Below are 21,283 nucleotides of genomic sequence, written 5' to 3'. Positions count from 1 at the left end.
AAAAGTAACTTTCCCCAACACACTATTCATTTAACATCTTTTTAGCTCCAATTCAAGTGAATAGTAACTGGGGATTGTTATTTTGCCTAATATATTTTTTTCTACGAAAAAATAAGGGCATGGGTTTTCGCAACAACATGAGGTTAAGTAAATAATGACAGCATTTTCAATTGAAAGTGAAATATGCCTTTAAAGCGGCCTAATGCGGTCAAGTTTACAGGCTTTAAACCCCCTGTTGTTGGTGTTCTAAGTCGGCAATCTGATTGGCTGACGAATAACCACTTATAACTTCCTTACTTAAGAAGAAAGCCGCTGATTGGTCCATACAGCCCGGAGGCGGGACTTAAAGTGACTGCCTGAAAGGCAACATTGCCTGAGTCGCCATTGAGAGCGAGCGCATATTTGATATTGTAGAAATTGTCGTTCGTACGCGAACCAGTGTTTCCAGTTGAGACGAATAGAAAAGGACAACACTACCTAACACGGCTTTAGGGCAAATAGACGTATTTGACAGGTTTAAACTGTGTGTGTTTATAAAAACATCGATTCATATCCGTGTATGACACTTTTTGCTAGGGCTCTTTGTGTCGACAATGGTTTGTTTTTCTCCGTCAGGATCTCTTATGGTGATCGGATCATTTTAAATGAATGATAGAGGTTTAGTCATTCTGTTTACAAGGACAGAAATCTGGTTGGAGTGATTAAGGGCGGACAGGAAGAGATAGGCAGGATTTCAACATTTAGACAACAAGGAGTTTGGAAAGGAGATGGGGAATTGTCTGAAATCTCCCACTTCGGATGATATCTCCTTGCTCCACGAATCACAGTCAGACAGGGCCAGTTTCGGTGACGCCAACGATCCGGATCAGGAACCGCCACCTCCTTATCAGGTAAGCTTATGAAAAACCTCTCAAATAAACAAAGAAACTTTCTTCTCGGCTAGAATACCATCTCATACACGCTCCCGTTTTTAATATAAACGTTCACATTGCAATAATCGTAAAATGTAATATCAAATGCATACGAATATACTGATATATAGGATATCTATATAACACCAGGCTCCAGCAGGAGCTCCATCTGTTTAATTTCGCCCTACACAGTGTGCCATGCTAAATCCTCTTTGTTCGACATAAACTTGGCCTACAATTCACGTCAGACCGTCTAAACAGATGGACAGCCTGTTATTTCATTTTCACTGCCGCCTCCGTGGCGTTGATTCACCAGCACCAACTTTATTGCGACAAAGTAAGAATTCTGATTGTGACGTGCTTTGGTTCCAATTGTGACGTCATTGCGACGTTATTATCCCAGGTAGTGTTTCTTTTTATTGTATTCTTTTTAGTCCCCCACACAAATTTATCAAATTTAAAATTTGGACTGAGAGAATAATCATGTTTTGTTTTGTTTTGTTTTGTTTTATTCTCCCCCCATCTATTACCATTTTTATAAGTAGTTTAATTGAAAACTTGCCATGTACCCTTGTTGTACATGTACCCTTGGTTGGGAATCACTATACTAGGGCAACCGGGGGGCTGGGGGTTTCTGCAAACTTCCATAGTGGCTGCAAGATGGCTTAAAATATTTCAAATAAGACAATGGGGCAGCCTTCAAACATTGTCCTTTATGGAGTCAAAAAGGTTGGGAACCACTGCACTTGGGGATTTCCCCATTTTATGGAATCAGTTCAAGTCATGAGATCATGTTGTTTAAAATTGTCATGCTTCTTATCACTTTGTTTAAATGGAAGACATTCATCACATCTCAACGTGTTTTTACTTCCATGGAAACCAGTGTTGCCAATTTTGTCACTAGATTTAGTGACTTCCCCACCTCTTTTGAGACATTTCAAAAGTTTACAGACAAATCTAGCAACTTCTTGGACAACCCTTATCTACATTCTTATTTTGCCCACTGATCTATATTCATATTTATATATTGATCAATGAATTTGCCATTATGATGTCATCTAGTGACATTTACACTGCAAAAAATGCTGTTCTTACTTAGAATTTTTGTCTTGTTTCTAGTCAAAATATCTTAGTTCTTAAATCAAGAAGCATTTTCTTGACAAGTAAAAATTATTTTCTTGTTTTCAGGAAAAATAAATCAAAATTAAGTACGTTTTTCCTTAAAACAAGCAAAATAATCTGCCAATGGGGTAAGCAAAATAATCTTAGTCCAAACTGAAAACAAGATTATATAGCTTATTCTTGGTTTGAAATAAGATTATTTTTCTTACCCCATTGGCAGATTATTTTGCTTGTTTTAAGGAAAAATTTACTTAATTTTGACTGAGTTTTCCTGAAAACAAGAAAATAATTTTTACTTGCTTCTTGATTTAAGAACGGTAAGATATTTTGCCTTGAAACAAGACAAAAACTCTAAGTAAGAACAGCATTTTTTGCAGTGTAGCTACCAGTTTTAGCTTCTTTCAATTAAAAGCAGTTGGCAACATTGATGGGAACTGGGTTTGACTGGATGAATGTCTTTGTGCCATATTGAAACGAATAATCGTGTAAACACTGCCATAGGCAAACATTTTATGCACTGTCACTGTGTTTTTAAAGAAGCAACATAGTTTTTGAGCTGTGAGGTTGTCCAAGCTCTGTTGTGTTTTAGTCATGTTTGCTGCTTTGGTGGCTGTTACATCCTCTTTGTTGTGTATTGATCTTATCATCTTTGCAAAAAGATACCAACAAACTGTCCTTCCCCATTAGCAAATCACCGTCGACACATCAGGTTCCAAAAGACATGTAATCAGATATGAATCTCAAATGATAATGCAGTAATTTCCTCAACTATTGTGATGTAACTGTGTCATAAATCTTTTTATGCAAAACCTTCCTGCAGAAGTTTAGAACATTCTCTCCAATTTTGGCTGGATTATCCAGATGCTGATTGGCTCGGGGTGGAAGCAACCACCCAATAAAAAGTAGAAGGTGGGACATTTTGTGCTGTACTTCTTATCAGCTGTACTAACATCATTTTGCCACTTCCTCCTCCACATAGTCATCTGGAAACAGCCTGAATGTTCTGATTGGCCAGGAAATTGACTCAGAGGAGAACCACAGTAGCTTATACTTGCCTGTTTATGAAACTTTTCTAGGTAGTGTTGCCTGTATAATGATTGCATCAGACCTATTTTGTGCCATTTTCCAGTTGCATCCGACACCCTTAAAAATAAGGCTCTTTATTGGCATCCATGAAGAACCTTTAACACCCACAAAAGGTTCTTTTTCAGAGAAATAAAATGTTCTTCATACTAAAAAAAAACAACAAATGGTTCATTTAAAAACCCAAAATGGTTCTTCTATGGCATCACTTATTCATTTTGGAACCTTTATGTTGATCAGCACTTTTCATTTATTTGCTTTTCCAGCGGGCTGCTGCTGCTTTATTTTCTGTTATACCATAATTGTTTATTTGCACTCCACATAATTAACTCATATTTTATGAGAATAAATAGCATCAGTTTTTTTTTTTTTTAAGCAAATCTCTCACATCAGCTCCAAGGTTGAAATGCAAACATTAGAGGGTAAACCTGCCACTAGTATCTTTCTTGAGTTACTGGGCTGCGTCTTTCAAGAGGACGCCCCTTTCTGCTGAACACTAGCAAAAACCATGCTTGGCTTTCTGTTTTGTGAAGTTATTGAGTCTCTAGGGTGCAAGATCAGACAAGGGTGTTAAAAAAAAAAAAAAAAAAGAGTAAAAGAAGACAACGCTGTGATGAATTCACCCAGCATTTGTTAACGGCACTGCTGCTCTGTGCAATATTCCGGTGGCACGCTTCGGCCTATTGTCGGAATGTTGGACAGACAGGAGGTCTGTTTGCACAGCCCCCTTGAGAACCCAAATCATTCCCAATCTCAGCACATTCTTGCGTCGCCTGCCAAGAATGCTTGACGTTTTTCCCCTCCGAGTCTCATGCAGGGAGCTAGAATGGGCCGCCTATGCTCTCAAGTATGTACAGAATCTGCTCTGCTTATTTTTTTAAGTTATAAAGGGATCTTTTAAAATGCAGTAGTAAATAGTTGTAAATGCCGTTTCAATGGCCTTCTTTATAAGCCTTCAAAAACAGTCAAGCTGCTACTACTTTCAGAACACAAACACAACAAAGCCGTTCAAGATGTGATCTGCTAAATGGATAGTTATCCATGCCCCATTCTGTTTGGCAATCCAACCCAAAAATTTTGTCATCATTTATTTGTCATTCCAAACTTGTATGACTTTCTTTAGATATAATATTTCAACTGAGACATATTTCAAAATTACTTTCATGTTCCACAGATGAAAGTAAGTCAAAAAGGTTTGAAATGACATGAGGGAGAATAAATAAAGACAGAACTTTCATTTGTGAGTGAACTTTAAAGGGTTAGTTAATCCAAAAAGGAAACTTCTGTCATTAATTACTCACTGTCATGTCGTTCCAAAGCCGTAAAAGACTTTCATTCATCTTCGGAACACAAATTAAGATATTTTTCAGCGATTTCTGTCCCTCCATTGACAGTCTACGCAACTACCACTTTGACGCTTCAAAAAGTTCAAAAAGAGATTGTAAAACTAATCCATATAAATTGAGGTTTTTAATTGAATTGAGGCTTTTATTCACATATAAACATTCCTCAACCTCCACATCAGTCATGGTAAATGATGCTCAAGCATGTGCGCTTGGCATCCGAGAACCAATGAGGTTCAATCTCGTGTTACACAGCATGTTTGAGCTTCTACAAGAACCAATGAGGTTTGTTCTCTCGCATCACACATCGGTTGAGCTTCTGTTTATGTTCACTGATCAAAGTATATTTTATGTGAATAAAAGCCTAAATTCAATCAGGTCATCATATAAAGCGATTGAGTCTCTTCTGAAAATTTGGACTAAACCACTCAATTCGTATGGATTAGTTTTACGATCTCTTTGTGAACTTTTTGAAGCGTCAAAGTGGTAGTTGCGGAGATGCCAATGGAGAGTATAGAACTGACTCAGATTTTATTAAAAACTTCATTTGTGTTTTGAAGATGATCGAAAATCTTACACGTTTGGAACTACATGGGGATGAGTAATTAATGACAGAATTTTCATTTTGGGTGAACTATCCCTTTAAAGTTTCCCTCATAATATGCCACATTAACTGTGTGAAGAATAGGATAACTATGTGTATAAATTCAGAAAATGGAGCAGTAATGTTGCTTTCATTTGATCAAAATACAAGAAAACAGTAAAATTGTGAAATATTCTTACTTCTGTTTCCTGTTTCTATTTTAATATATTTTTAAAATGTAATTCTTTCATGTGAGGGCAGAGCTGTCACATGATCCTTCAGAATGTTCAAAACGCTGTGCTGTGATAGTTATTTCTTTGAATAGGAATTTGTTTGATATATAATTTTTTTAACATTTATAAAATTCTTTATGGTCACTTTTGATTTTAATTTAATGCATCCTTGCTGAATAAAAGTATTCTTTTTTTTTTATTTTTTTTTTTTTATTTTATTTCTTTTTTTTATCTAACTGCCTCTGAACTCTTGAACTGTAAATTAATTTAGATTTTCCGTTAAACATTTCCATTTAGGATTTCTTTAGCTGTTGATGTCTTATCAAAGCCCTCATGGTTCCTGGCTTTCTTTAGCTGCCATGTTAAGAAGCATTAGCACCATTGTGTAAGGAGCTCAGTAGAGTTAGCCTAGTTTCACTCCCTGTGTCTCGGACAGAGACTAAACAGATGAGAGCGGCTCTATTTCAGAATAACAGCTAGCCGGATCCAGTCTGATCTGTGTGACTGAACAGTAAATACAGTTTACTCAGTTAAGCCAAACTATAGTAGTGTTTTGATGCTGTATGGTGCATCTGATTGAAAGAGGAAGTGAACCTGAGGGAATGATTAGGAGACAGTGTAATATGAGGTCTTCCTGATAGTTTGGAAAGCAGCTGACAGCGTTTGCTGACTCATGCGTGTGAGGCCGGACGGGGTGAGATAAGCACGTCTGTGAGAGAGAAAGACTGTGCAGGAGCCAACGTTAGAAATAATGGAGGTTCCCTTTAGCCTAAAAAGTGTTGTGGTTTCCCCACTGCTCTGCTCATCAATCGATTCTCTGTTTACTTTATGCTGTAGTTGCTCTAGCTAACAGGCTGCTTTCTCTGCTCTCTGACATGGAAGGCTCACGTCGCCTAGTAGCCAGACAGCTCATCTTAAGTGGACATACTCAATCCTTAGTCTTTATCCTCACTTTACCTGTCTCACTTTCTCTCTCACAAACACGCACATGCTTTTTTTCTTCTTTCTTTTTTTAAGCCATTGGCCCTGTAGTCTATAATACGTCATGAACTTTTTCACCACGTCTAAAATGATGCATTGTGTTCAGTAGCATTTTATGATCTATATGATGGTGCAAATGACATTTTAATCATTTTTGGAATAAAATGGCAGACTATTTTGTCTTGCAAAGACAAATTTTGGAGCTATATTTTATGCATCCTAAATACAATTAAATATTTTCACACTTTTTGCAAAATTATAGCTTGATTGACGCACCATAAAATATTCTGTTCATTAGTGGTATTTACATAGTTTTCTATATCACACTCTTTGATACTTAGTACTGAAAACTTAATTGAGCCAAAATTGTTGGACATTTTAGAAACGGTGCAACTGAAGTTGACGATGCTGACTCATCTCCGCAAAAAGTAGGCCTATTTATTTTTGATTCAAATTGTTCCATTTAAAAGTAGACGTTTCAAGCTATAGACATTGAGTTTTGGTTAATTTATGTGATTATGCACTGCTGTTCAGGGAGACCAAGTGAGTGTAAACTAGGCTATGCTAAAAGTGGTACCGCCAGAACCGGAGATCGGCTGAATGGATTCGAAAACTGTAAAACTCAACTGTTTAACTCTAGGGGAGTTGGAAAATGAGCCTATTTTCAAAAAAAGTGGAGTGTTCCTTTAAATGCCGCTCCATTTGAAAGCAGGTGATGGCGATTTAGCGGTAATTGGGGAACCGGCTTTACTGACGAAATGCGCGTGACAAACGCATGCGATATATCGGTCAGCCCTAGTGTAAACAAATAAAAGTACACCTTTTAGTTCAGAATGATGTATTAGTCTTATCTGTATGACAAAAAATTTAGTATTTTAAGTAAAAGAAAAATCCAAGTGATTGCGCCGGTGCCTCCATGTCGTGTTGTAAAGCGCGCTATACTTTAGCTTCCACACTCCACACAAACACTTGAATATATAATAGGGTTACACTTTATTTTACAGTGCCGTAGTTGCATTGTAATTCATCAAATAAGTACTGAGTACTAGTAATTAACTACATTTACTTACTATATAGTTAAGGTTAGGGTTTGGTTTAGGGTTAGTTACTCGTAATTATGCATAATTTACTGTTATTACTATAGTAAGTACATGTAGTAATGTGTAACTACGGCACTATAAAATAAAATGTTACCTATAATAGCGTAGGTTGACGTTAGAGCGAGCAGTCATGTAAAGTTGCTTCTACATGTTTCAAATAAGCCATATTTGAGGTTGATGAATACTGTAATTACCACAAGGACGAACAGCTTGACTTTGCCACTTCCTGTGGAGGTTTTTTTGTTTTGTTTTGTCTGTGACCAAACGACTGACAAAATCTTGGGCAACTAATGTTTAGTCTTCTATTAGGGGGGGTCCCTAGAATTTTCACTTGGTACAGTATGTCATATGGTGTTAGAGCCCTAGGTCACAATTTTTACAACCCATGTTTTCAGGAGTTGTTGTTTGTTCACTGGATTTTTTTGGGGGGAGGCTGTGCTTTTTAGTGCGTCTCGGTTTGAGACCAAAGTTCAGTACACGATATTGAATAGACTGTTTTTCTGTCACTAACAACATTGCTCTTATGAGCTCAGGTCTTTACCACTAGACTACACTGGCTACTCATGCCATTGATGCTAAATAAACAAATAAACTGTGAAGCTTGTGTGAGAACAGATGAAAACAGTACAGTACAGATCAGTAAAGTGAGACACAAGGAGAACTTTAGCATGGTTGATATACTAATTTCTTATGAAAGAAGGATTTGCAGAAAGGTGTTGATTTCTATGAGGGGAAATCCATGCAGTGTACACAATGAAGCATTCATAAGAGATAAACGCCTGCAAAGTGTGAAGAATCAGGCCTGCAGCTCTTAAGATTCGGGTTACTAAATGGTTAAATGTTTAGCCTCTTACACTCTTACACTTTTTTTTTTTTTAACATAGCACAATGCAAAACATCCATTTTATGAGAAGTCTTATGGTTTACAAATAGAAAACACATTACTCTTTAAAGGATTCACTAGAAATGTCTTTAGCTAGTGTACTGCATGAACAAGTAGTTGTAACCAAATGTTTTCCTTGTAACCAAATTCCCCTCAGTCTGGCACTGCTGAAATTGTGTCTAGGTACTTGTGTATCTAAACAGTGTGTAAGGGTGAATGTAATTTTTGCTGCTTAAGAAGCGTTATATATAATATATATACCTGAACGTGTATGAGCGTGTGTTCTCGTGTGGTAATGGAGACTTGATTTTGTGCTGAGCTGGTACAGAACATTTCTGCACCGCTGACTTGGTAGCACTCAAACAGCTGTTTGTTTAACCTTCCTGTGCTCAGATAAGCGTCCACCTCCGCAGCCCACTCGCTGCTAAGAAAAGGACAAACAGAAAAAGAAAGAGAGCTGATTGCCCCAGAGTGAAAAGCAGGTGCTGAAAATTTCTGTTCCCATAACACGTTTAGTATGTTAACAAGAACACAAAGTTTGATTTGTTTAAAAAAGAAGGGAAAAAAACAACGTCATGAATGCTGTACTCTGAAATCACAACAGTTTGGTTTTTGGCTATTTTTTTTTTTCTCTCTCTCATAATTTTTGTTAGGATTTCTTGCATCAGTAGCAGTCATAATTTTGCTTTAATTGATCAATTTACATTTTCTATCTGACCTTTTAGAATTGTACATGCTCCAATCTGTTTTCTTTCTTTTATATATTATAAATTATATATTAAATATATTATTATATTATATAAATTAAATTTTATATTTATTTAAATTTATTTATTTACTGATTTATAAATATTTTAAAGGTGCCATCGAATGTTTTTTTACAAGATGTAATATAAGTCTAAGGTGTCCCCTGAATGTGTCTGTGAAGTTTCAGCTCAAAATACCCCATAGATTTTTTTAAATAAATTTTTTAACTGCCTATTTTGGGGCATCATTAAATATGAGTCGATTTATGCTGTGCGGCCCCTTTAAATGCTGACGCTCCCCACCCACGGAGCTCGCGCTTGCCTTAAACAGTGCATAAACAAAGTTTACACAGCTAATATAAGCCTTAAATGGATCTTTACAAAGTGTTCGTCATGCATGCGGCATGCACGCGTTGGATTATGTGAGTCATAGACTGTAAAAAAAGATGGACGACGCGATGCCGCTTCCTTCCATTGTATTGAACTGAAGCCAAAATGGGCCATTGAATGGGCGCTGACACGTTACGCAATACGTCAAAAAAAAAAAGTTTGGAGCCTGGGCATGTGCAGAAGGAATCGTCAGTAGAGGCCGGAGGCGGAGTCGCGGTATAAAAATTCCGCCCAGACGACTGCGTCATCATTCATGCATTTTAAATAGACTATAAAAATTATATACAATTTAAAATTCTACCTAATAAAATATTCTGTTTCTAGAGCAATAATAGTATTGAAACAGTAAATTCAGTAGATAAAATCTATATAATATGCCACTAGAAACAACTCTAAATCGTCAGAAATGGTCCGGCCATTTTAAATCAAGTTCAACTAACGTTACAGGAGATCGATTGCTGTAATTAGAGTAGGTTATCATTAGTTTTGTCCTGCTAATTATTATTTTATACCCATAAAAATAACAAGTAACTGCCAGATAACGATCACCTGCTTTTTCCCGACATGGTTAACATTAGGTGTGTTATCTTAACTAATAACATTTATTAATTAGCTTATAACACCCATATTTACAGAAAAAAGTTCAGTGATCCGTCAGATCCTGTAGGTCGGTTAGTACAGTTTACTGCTGAACAACTCATTTTGTTGGTGTTAAATAACAAAGAAATCGAAAATGAATAGTTAGTTAATACATCTTCAATCTCCCCTCGAAGCTCCGACTGTCCTCAGACAAGCTGTCAATCAACTTCGAATCATGACGACACGCCCTGTTTTTATAGCATCAAATTGCTAGCTAAAATCTAAATCATCACAAAAACGAACAATTGAATATATATCAGCGTGATAACAACTACCTTAAATGACCAAAACCATCTTTCAGAAAGTTTTATTTGAAGCAGACTTTATTTTTAAGTTTTCACTGAAGTCTCATTCGACTGCATTGAGAGGGCGGGGTTTATGACCTGTACTGCATCCAGCCTCCAGGGGGCGATCAAAGAGCCCGCGGCTTCACTTTTTGTTCAGGACGTATAAGACACACCCGATGTGAGTATTGTATACTGTTATATAGTTTACATTGATTCTGAATGAATTTGAGGCTGTGCTCCGTGGCTAACGGCTAATGCTACACTGTTGGAGAGATTTATAAAGAATGAAGCTTGTCAACTTAATCAAGATACTAATTGCTTTAGTGCTAGATTAATGTTGCTCATCAATTTATTAACCCTTTGTTAGTTATGTATTAAAGATATATGCCCCTTTATTACAGTATAGTATGCTACTTTATCTTAATAGCTTATGTGTAGCTTAGGAAGCTAATGTTAAATGAAGTAGTGTTAGGGATGCTAAAGTAGCCCCCCCTCATACTGTCTGTAGTCTTTTCCACGAATAGCCTAGGGTCGGTCTTTTCACTGGAAGATCAGGTTATGTCATACTGATTAAGAATTGAGGTAAAAAAAAATTAAACATGCATGGAACTGTTCACTGTAAGATCAATAACATGCGATTTAATCAATATATCCAGTGAATTTTCATTTAATGTCGACTTTAAGGGAAGACAGTGCACTTGTTGGTCATCTTGGCTACCTTACTATAGTTAATGGGCATAAGAATACAGCAATTATTTTGTTTATTAGAAAAAGAATTATAGCAATTATAGCAATTAAACAGTATTGTAATGTTGTTTGTTCATGCTAATCATGCTATTTAACAGTATTTTTCAGGCTAGTTCAGTTAATGCACATGCAAATTCTAGTGTAAAAAACTTCTCCTCCACCTTATACAGTCTCTGATCCAATCTGACATACAAACCAGAGAAGAGAAAGTGAGAGAGAGGGAGATGTCATAGTGGGTGACCTGTGCACATGGTCAATAGGGATGGAATGTGGATTGTTAGGTCTAGGGTGGTTGTGTGTCTGGTTTAGCCATGCTAGCCTGTAGCCTTATTTTGGGCTAATCGAGTGATATAAATGCACAGGAATGTGAAGCACAGATGTCTTCACTTCTGTGTTTGTTGTGAAAGCACTGAATCAGCCTTGACATTGATTTGATTTCTGATTGAGTCAGTTCTCGGTAGATGACCCTGTTATCAGGAATTATGGTTGTTTTACTGGTTTATGGTTCGGTTTTGTTATCTCTTGGGATTTGGAGGCAAAAGAAGAATACAATGCGGTGAAGGTTTGGGTTGTTTTGTCTAGTCCAGTGAGTCCAGGGAGGGAATAGGTGCTTTTTAGTATTTACTGGAACAGACGTGGAGAAAGAGCAGAAAATGGACCGCTGGATGGCTTGTCTGTTCCAGTAATAAGGGAGGGCCGGATACTGGACTACATGCTTTGTTTAGCACCAAAGCCTACCAGACCAAACAGAATTCCCTGCTCGTCAGCTCTCGTTTTTTTTTTCTTTTTTCCCTCGCTCCCTTCATCTCTTTGTCTCAGGCGGTCTGTTTCTTTGAACCAATCAAATCATTCTCTTGAACTTGTGGTCTTGGAGTGTCTGATATTGTTTGTGGTGTTCTCAAACAAGCAATTTAACAGCAATGTGTCTGTAGTTCTGTGCTCTTGATGACTGAAATATGACATGTCCAAATCAACATTGTCATAACAAACTGTCTACTAAGATACCTCCTCGCAGCTTATGATTCCCCACAGTCCTATGCGTTTGATTGATGATTTTCTGTTTCTTGTTAATGTTGTTTTATTGATATAATAACACGGATTGTTAGGCTGCATTTACACAGCAAAGTCTTTTCCACTAATCTGATGTTTTGTCATCATTTTATTTTAAATTTCTAGTTCCCAGAATTCTTCACAATACACTGAGACCTTTTTTTTTTTTTTACAGAACCATTAATAGCTTTTCAAGAATTGCTTGTTTATCTCAATTTAGTTGAGACAGTCTGAATCTATCTTTAAGATGAAGTTTGTAGTTCATCCCTTAAAGATGAAAATGTATACACATGCATGTGCACATATATACATATACACACAATGCACATGCATATACACATACATACACGCATGCATTCATATACATACATACATACATACATACATACATACATACATACATACATACATACATATAAATATATGTATATTTGTAATAGACAAATGTGGATGCATGTATCAAATTTTGAGAGATCTAGCACAAACAACCACTGAGTTACAGATGCTCAAACAAAAGGTGTTAATTTTGTCCCCAGTCTTTCCCTATATATATCACAAACACACACCCCCACACAAAATGTTGCTTTGTTTGGCAAAGTTTTATGTTTTAATAGTACATTCTAAAACATATTTTATACCATATGTTTTATATTTAAAACTTATTTTATACCGTAAAGTCATTGACTGACTTGGCAACGACTATAGAGTTTCAGAGACTGTCAGAGAAGACGACGCTGCCGTTGTCAGAATGATCGTGTTTCAGTTCTGCTTCTACCTAAACACACACACACACCTTTATTTGCTGGATCACAGAGTGCTGATCGCTACATTGAGTATGTATGTGCCTCGCAAACCTTTTTTCTATTTGGTTGTGTCTTCAGCTGGTGTATAAATAAGTTTGTATTCAAGTTGCCAGTGTAACCTGTCTGCATCTGTCATGTGATTGTAGGATTCAATATGGCCACTGTGTGACCTAATTGTTAAGTGAGCACTGAACCTGATCTCAAAGCTCACCTTTAATCTGAAATCAGAACTGCACTACGTCACGGTTGCTTTTCCCAGCAGCACCTCCCAGTCCTCAGGCCTGGTTTCTACAGAATCCATCTCACTCCTGTGTATGGGCATTACTCCCCAGTGTGGAAACATGTCCTACTTTTGATAAATCACTATCGTGGTGCTTGCGTGTATGAATGTGGGTTAGAGGTTTATAATGCAAGGAGGTAATAAATATTTGCAAAGTATGTCTACCCATAGAGAAATATCTATAGATTTGGCCATGTGTGGCTGTTCTGAGCCAAAGTAGTGCTCGAGCTCCCAAGTCTGCAAGCTCACTAAGTGTGAAACCTCCAAGTCCAATAACCATCAACACCACCATTCACAAATCAACACTACTTTACGAGGCTAATTTATTGGAGGGTTTTAAAGGGAGACGGGATCTGAACTCCAGGGTACAATCGTTGACACCTGAAACGATATATTAATGTCCTCTCTGGGTGGTCTAGTGGTAATTTAATGTTATTAATGGAGGTTAGGTTAATACAGTTGTGCTCACAAGTTCATACTTCTGATTTTTCATTAATTTACATACCTTTTGTATAATTTTTAAGATATAGAACATTTAAAAAAAAAATAAGAGAAAATCTTAAATTATGTTTTTAGTATGTATACATATACTTTTGCTAGTTATTTTTAAATTTTAATTGACAGTTATATTTTAGATATATTGTAGTTTATATAATTTACACACACTTAATTATTAAACACTTAATTATTAATTAATAATAATAAAGGAATTAAAGGAATAAAAGGGATTTAAGTGAATAAGAATAAGTTCTAGATCTAAAGAAGTAATCAATTTAAACTTTGCAAATAATATTTTATTTTAAATGTGCACACATTCACTATTACTCGTATCTAATATGTCGAAAACGTGTCTTGTCACATTCACTTATGAATTACATGAATCAAGATCACATATTTTCAAATAAAAATTATTTTAATAAGTCGAATTTTAATAAGTCGAGTAGTTGTATCACTTGATAGTCTATTACTGTCAGTCGCTGAACATTTCTATCCTAAAACAGTTTTCTAATACTTGCATGTACTTGCATCTTTCCACAAACTCTTGTTGCATTGTGACAGTTACGGTTACTTTGATTTGATTGGCTATCTCGATCATTTTGACATTGTCGAGTGCTGTTAGACCGCTGAGGCAGAGTGGCCTCAAAATGAACTTTTAAAACTTATTCCTAACAACAAACCGCTTTACTCAGTCTACAGTAAAATAAGATAAGACAAATACAATGAGAATTTTAATTCTGTTATGTTTATTATTATTATTATTGTTTTATTCATAGCTCAGACAAAATCATTGGCTCTGGTCAAACTCTGTGCATTATTTGTACAGCCTCCCATCAAACAATCGTAAAGAGCTTTGTGTTTTGTTACTTCTGATAAGTACAACTTACCTAAATTTGATCATGTCTTGTAATCACTCAATCAGTGTTTCAACCATGGAAAGATGTCAATAAAACTGTTTGTGAACAGTTTGTTTGTTAGAAAAAATTAAAATAAAAAAAACCAAAAAAAAAACAGATTTACTATTTATTCAAACATACATAAATAATTTATGTAGAAGTATGAAAACTGAGTTGTATACAAACATTTCAGTTTGAGAGTAACTATTATATCTAAAAATAAATTTAAATTTAATGGTGTTAAAAAGATTGTGGTAAAAATGGTATAAAGGGTATTTATGAACTGTGCATCTCTAAAATGAGTCTACGGAGTGTTATGCAGAATATCCTGTATAATAGAGTTTTGCCCTTTTAAAATAATCATATGGGGTTTATATAATTTATAGTTAATAATAATCTGCTATAAGCAATACTGTAACATCAACTTGTTTTAATCTTTTAATACCTTTTTATATGCAGTTTTCAGCAGAGCGTGGGTCTCCCAAACAGCTTTGACTAGTGAATGCTGAGCAGGCACCTGTCTCAATGGGACCTATTGTTCACATCCCTCTCTTCATAAGTACCCTTTGGACTCAGTATGGTCCCATTTGGGCCTCTCACATCAAAATGGTGCAAAAAGAGCGAGATCGCCCCCTTGTGGTGCTTTGGTTGTATGTGCCTCAATTATTAAGATGCTTACTCATAACTGTATTATTGTATTACTGTTTAGTCAGTTCTGGATTAGTCATATATGCATTATATTGAGTGGTATAAAAGTGGTTAAAGATCTCGAACCTTACAAGCAGTGATCCATAACATTTCACCATTGTTGTATGTTCTAATATGCTATATATGTGTGTTTTCAGGAGCAGATCCATGTGCCGGTGTACCACCCCACTCCCAGCCAGGCCCGTCTGGCTACCCAACTGACTGAAGAGGAGCAGGTCCGGATCGCTCAAAGGATCGGCCTCATCCAGCATCTTCCCAAAGGTGTTTATGATCCAGGCAGTGACGGCACCGAGAAGAAGATTCGAGAGTGAGTGATGTCATTGTGTTTGTTTCTTAGTTATATTAAAGGTATTGAATGCACCATTTTATTTCAGTCTAGCTCAAAACCCTGAACGCTCGTTGATAATGAAGGGAAAGAAATCGAGTTAAGCTGAAATCTGCTATGACTAGGACTACGGTAGTGTTAAATTATGAGATGTTTAACGGTTTTATTCCTACATTTAGAATGTATTTGGCAAGTTTACAATTTATTCTGTTTTGCGTGATTTCTGAAGACTGACGAGCAACAGAATGGGTCTTCCTTATCAGTAAATGATTTAACTGCCAGCTGGGGACTTTTAACAGAACTATTAATTTGCAGACTTATCATCAAAGTTCAACGAGTATAAAATATCAACAATACAAGCAAACAAAGGGATAAAGTTGTTTAAATATGTTTTCTTATCCCAGCTTATTTTGCAGAGACACTATAAAAGTCTAAAGCCTTCCAAATGTGAAAACACTGACTATGACGGTATCAAACATTGCTCTGTTTGAACGCCTCAACTAAGCTGAAATAGAAACTTGACTGTTGAATGACCAATTGTAGGAAAACCAGTTTGAAAGCAGTCTTTTTTTTTTTTTTTTTTTTTTACAGTGAAACGGCAATATCAATGAATGCACAGTGTTTCGAAAGAAACTATATTTATCGGCATTAACAATTGTAGTCTTTTGACAGCTTACGTTTTTCTTGTGCACATTCATAACTGTGAATTGACAATTCCTTTTAAATGTATAGCATTCAGAAGTGTTTTTTTAAAGACTTTAATACTTCTATTAAGCAAGCATGTAATAAATTGTTCAAAAGTGACAGTAATAAAGACTTTTATAAATGTAACGCATACATTTTAAATAAATGCTATTCTTTTGAATTTTCTATTCATCAAAGAATCCTGATAAAAATGTTTCCACAAAAATATGACACAGCACATTTGATTTCAACAATAATATGAAATGTTTGTTGAGCAGCAAATCGGCATATTAGAATCATTTCTGAAGGATCATGTGACTGAAGACTGGAGTAATGATGCTGAAAATTCAGCTCTTCTATCACAGGAATAAAATACATGGTGAAATATTATTACAAGTTAAAACTGTGAATTTTATTGTATTATTTCACAAGTGAAAACTGTTTTCGATATTAATATATTTCAGAATATTACTGTTTTTACTGTATTTTTGATCAAACAAATGCAGCCTTAGTGAGCAGAAGAAACATGTTTTAAAACTTATGAATCTGAACAGTAGTGTATGTGTGTCATGCTTTAATTTAAATTAAACCAAACAACCTGAAGCTGGCTGTCAAGATTCTTCAGTGTGACGCTATTTATTTTTAATTGCGAATCAGTAGGGCTGGGACAATAAATCGATTTGCGATACAATGATTCTGGATCAATTCTGATATTTTCCGAATGCATCGCGATTCTCTCTAATCGATTCTGAGCTTAGTTTTTAACAGCAGATGGCGCTCTAGGCTAGTTTTTAACTGCACACTCAAATGCTCACAAAGAAGAGTGCTGGAGAGCGATTGTACGTTTGGCTGAGTCATGTAAGTGGTTAAATATACTTGCGCCTCGGCTCAGAATGCTTTTATGATGTGAGATTGATGTAAACACAGCCCACTGCGAGCACCCTTGTAATTCGCTTCAACCTTTTTGAACTTTATGAATGATTACTTTAGGTTTAAGTGGTGTGTATAAAGGAACTGGAAGCAAGCAGAGTACGGCTCTTTCTAAAGCACGTAGTGCCATCTGCTGTTAAAAACTAAGCTCAGAATAGATTTGAAAGAGAATCCCGATACATTTGGAAAATGTCATAATCGATCTAGAATCCTTGTATTGTGAATCAAGATTTGATTTATTGCCCTACAATTCAGTAAATTCTTCTTCCTGTCATTCCCATTCAAATTCCAGTTCAACATCCTGCAGGGTGTGACCAGCTTATAAATTCTACGTTATGCCCAGCCCTGTCAGCAGCCTATGGAAACGCTGTGCCCTTTGTTGTCAAGCTTATCGCAGTGTGTAACACGTTTTCTCTCCCTCTCTCTCGCTCTCTGCGCAGGTGTGTGATCTGCATGATGGACTTTGTGTATGGAGACCCCATCCGGTTCCTCCCCTGCATGCACATCTACCACCTGGACTGCATAGATGACTGGCTGATGAGGTCCTTCACGTGTCCCTCCTGTATGGAGCCTGTAGATGCTGCCTTGCTCTCGTCCTACGAAACTAACTGACTACTGCCTGCACTGATCCCCGCCCTACACACACACACACACACACACACACACACACAACCCTGTCCTCACTCAGCCCCTTTGCATAAAGAGAAAAACGGTATGCTCGACTGGGGCGTGGGATGGTGTGTCTGTGGCATCATGGGATAAAGGAGGACCTGTGAGGCCACAGTGATAATTAAAACCCCTCCTGCATTGTCCTGCTGGACAGGGAAATCTGCAGGAGCCCTTTTGCACCCTGACGACTTTATCATGTGATTCCTTTCTCTCGTCGACGACACCCAGACGAGCCGGTCACGCACCATTCCACTGTAGCAACACTTACACTGGAAGGAGACGAACCTTTGAGAAATGTACTGGAGGACTCTTTAAAAACACATCTTCAACATTCAATCTCTATTTATTTCTTCCTTTCTCAGTGTCTGTTTCCATAAAGGGCTTTCTGCCGGAGCTGCAGTGGAGCAAAACAAATGGCTTTGCACATACACATGCAAAGAAAAAAGAAAAAAAATGATTTTTGCACTTTTGACTCAAAAGAATTAAGCCCAACTGTACACACACACACACACACAATGCACATACGCCCCCATGCGCACACAGGAATCATCCCATACAACTTTTATTTAACCACATGTTAGCTTTTGAGTTTGTATGTTTGTTTATTCATTTTAAACTACTCTATGAACACTTCAGCTGCCCGGTTTGTCTTTAGAAATTTTTATTTCTCTCTGTCGGTTGTGAGCAGTAAGTCTGAATGGATTTGATGGAGCAATTAATTAATAAATTAATAATAATAATTTATATATATATATATATATATATATTAGTGCTGTCAAGCGATTAATAATGATTAATCGTATCCAAAATAAGTTTATATACATATGTGTATAGTTTGTAGATTTATTATGTGTATATATAAATACACATACATGTATATATTTTAATATTTTTATGCACATATATATATATAATATATGAAGAGTTTCGTTGCAAAACGAGAATTTTTCAAAAATCTTGTTTTTTGGTTGTGCATTCCAATTAATATCAATTCAACTGCAGTTGGTTTGTTTTGATTTAAACCTTCATTACTTAAAAAAATACAGCTAAGTAGCACCATAAAACAAAATAATAACATGATAACATAATAATGAACATGTTTTGACAAAAATGTTAAACGGAGTTATCTCGTTTTGCAACGAAACTCTTCATATGTATATGTATATGTGTATATATAAAATGTGTGTATATATGTGTGTCTGTGTATTTACATAATAAATATACACGGTACACATATATTATGTAAACAAACTTTTATTTTTGGTTTTGATAAATCGCGATTTAATCATTTGACAGCACTAGTTTTTATATATATATTAAAATGTTAAAATATTGACTGAGCTCACATGTTGGTCAAGCTGAAATGTTTTGAGTTTTGCTTTGTGAATCATGGTTTTTGTTTTGTTTTTCCTTCACGTAGTTTTAAAATCATCATTACTGTTATTGTAGTAACACAACTGAAAAAATTTATTTACAGACAAAAAAAAAAACACTGAAGTCATCAAAAGTCTGAAGGTGGCTTTGAGGTCAGCCTAGAATGATTAATGCAACATTAGGCCGTAGTGACTCATGAAAGTACACGTATGAGTGTACGAAACTGCTTGATAATGATAATTTCACCTTCATTGCTGGTGTACTTGTGTGTTTTGTTAACTTTATTGTACATAGTGCAATGATACGTATTTTAGTTACTTTTATTTGAATTTTCAGTACCAGATACTTTAAAAGAAGTCTTTTACATCATAAGGGACTCATAAGCCTAAAAAATAAACATGGATTCAGCTAAGTAAATAGCGAGTGTTTTTCCCTCTCTTTTTTTCTTTTCTTTTTTTTTTTTTTTTTTTTGTGTGTGTGTGTGGGGGGGGGAGGTTTTCCCATAGACTTCAAATACTTGGCATTAATTTGTGGTTTTGTGGAATACTAGACAATGGGCAGTGGATGATCACACCCAAAGGGATGTGCATGGATAACTGTTTGATGTTTATTCGAAATGAAAGATGGTTTGTGTTTAGTGAAATTACGCCCAGCCCTCTCGCTCTGACTATTTAAAAAAAAAAAAAAAAGGCACAAGAGAGCATAGAAATCAAGTCTCTATTTTTCTCAACTCTCAAATTTTATATAAAGACAAAGTAATTGCTAGAAATTAGACCTTGTAGTGGGTAATGCGCCCATTAACTCTGTCCCCTTAATCAAAGCAGAAAAAGTTCTGGTGGTTAGTGGCTGCTATTGAAGTGAAGATTTTCGTTTTTTTTTTCCTCGTGTTTGAACTCATGCCTTGTGTGGAGTGACTGTAAGTGTGTACTTAATGAAGGTGGAGGATATATTCTTCATAGAAAAATCCATTGACCTGTTTTTGCACAGTACTTTTAGGTTTAGTTTTTGTCTTCTCCGTTTATTTCCGGTCTCCACACAGCGTGGAGCTCCAATGCCTTAGACCAGACAAGCAGGAGGCTTTTGGCTGGACATCCTTGGCTGATGGGGGCTCTACACCAGCATCGGGAGGATGGAGTGATGATGATGAGTGAGCATTTGGACGTAATATACTGCGTTCACAGACACTTTTTTGCTCCTGAGAGACATGTCATCAATGCAATGTCATACATGAAACTGATTCTCCATGATGTGCTGGGAGCACATGGACATTATCTGTGATCTGTTTGTATGTGACACGTGTGTGTAAGGCTGTGAGAGTCTCCCGTTTGTCTGTCTGTGAATTATGTATGTATATATATATATATATATATATATATATATATAATATATATATATATATATATATATATAACATGTATATATAAAATTATGCATCTTCTATGTACTACAGGCAAATAATAAATAGAATTTATGCTATGAAATTGTCTGCTTGTGTTTATTGTTCTATTTGAATATCAATATTCATTAAATATAATTGAAAACATAATGCTAAACAGATAATTTAAGTGTCATTTTATATATATATATATATATACACACACACACTTTATATATATATATATATATATATATATATATATATATATATATATATATATATATATATATATATATATATATATGACGGATAGATAGATAGATGGATAGATAAATGTTTGTCTGTAATTGTGACTCAAATTAGCCACATTTTATGAGTAGATCCAGATATTTTCCAAGGGCTCACAAACGTATTCTTGCCGCTGTATATTCATGATTATTATTATTATTATTGAAAGTTATTATAAAACTCATTGTTCTTTGTAAATGACGTCACTACGTAATACGTTTTGTGGCCTTCTGAAATTCTGCTCATTGAGACTGATTCGTTTTTTTTGTTGTTTATTCTGCAGCAGCATTCGTGCGTCACTAGAGGGCGCTTATTACTGTTATGTCGAAGCACACGAACTGCTGAGTCACTT

At 35.8% G+C, this 21,283-nt stretch overlaps 1 protein-coding gene across 1 annotated transcript; it reads left to right on the top strand.

Moving 5' to 3' along the window:
• The first annotated feature begins 364 nt into the window (after positions 1–364).
• Positions 365–19,995, top strand: rnf11b (ring finger protein 11b). Its single transcript, XM_067394594.1, has 3 exons — positions 365–890; positions 15,421–15,590; positions 17,663–19,995. Exons 1-3 carry the CDS (start codon positions 768–770, stop codon positions 17,832–17,834), a joined length of 465 nt encoding a protein of 154 aa, XP_067250695.1. The 5' UTR covers positions 365–767; the 3' UTR covers positions 17,835–19,995.
• The last annotated feature ends 1,288 nt before the right edge of the window (positions 19,996–21,283 follow it).

Source organism: Chanodichthys erythropterus, chromosome 9 (assembly GCF_024489055.1).
Source record: "Chanodichthys erythropterus isolate Z2021 chromosome 9, ASM2448905v1, whole genome shotgun sequence".
In the NCBI taxonomy this organism is placed as follows: Eukaryota; Metazoa; Chordata; class Actinopteri; order Cypriniformes; family Xenocyprididae; genus Chanodichthys; species Chanodichthys erythropterus.
This window is presented reverse-complemented; position numbering and strand designations above follow the sequence as displayed.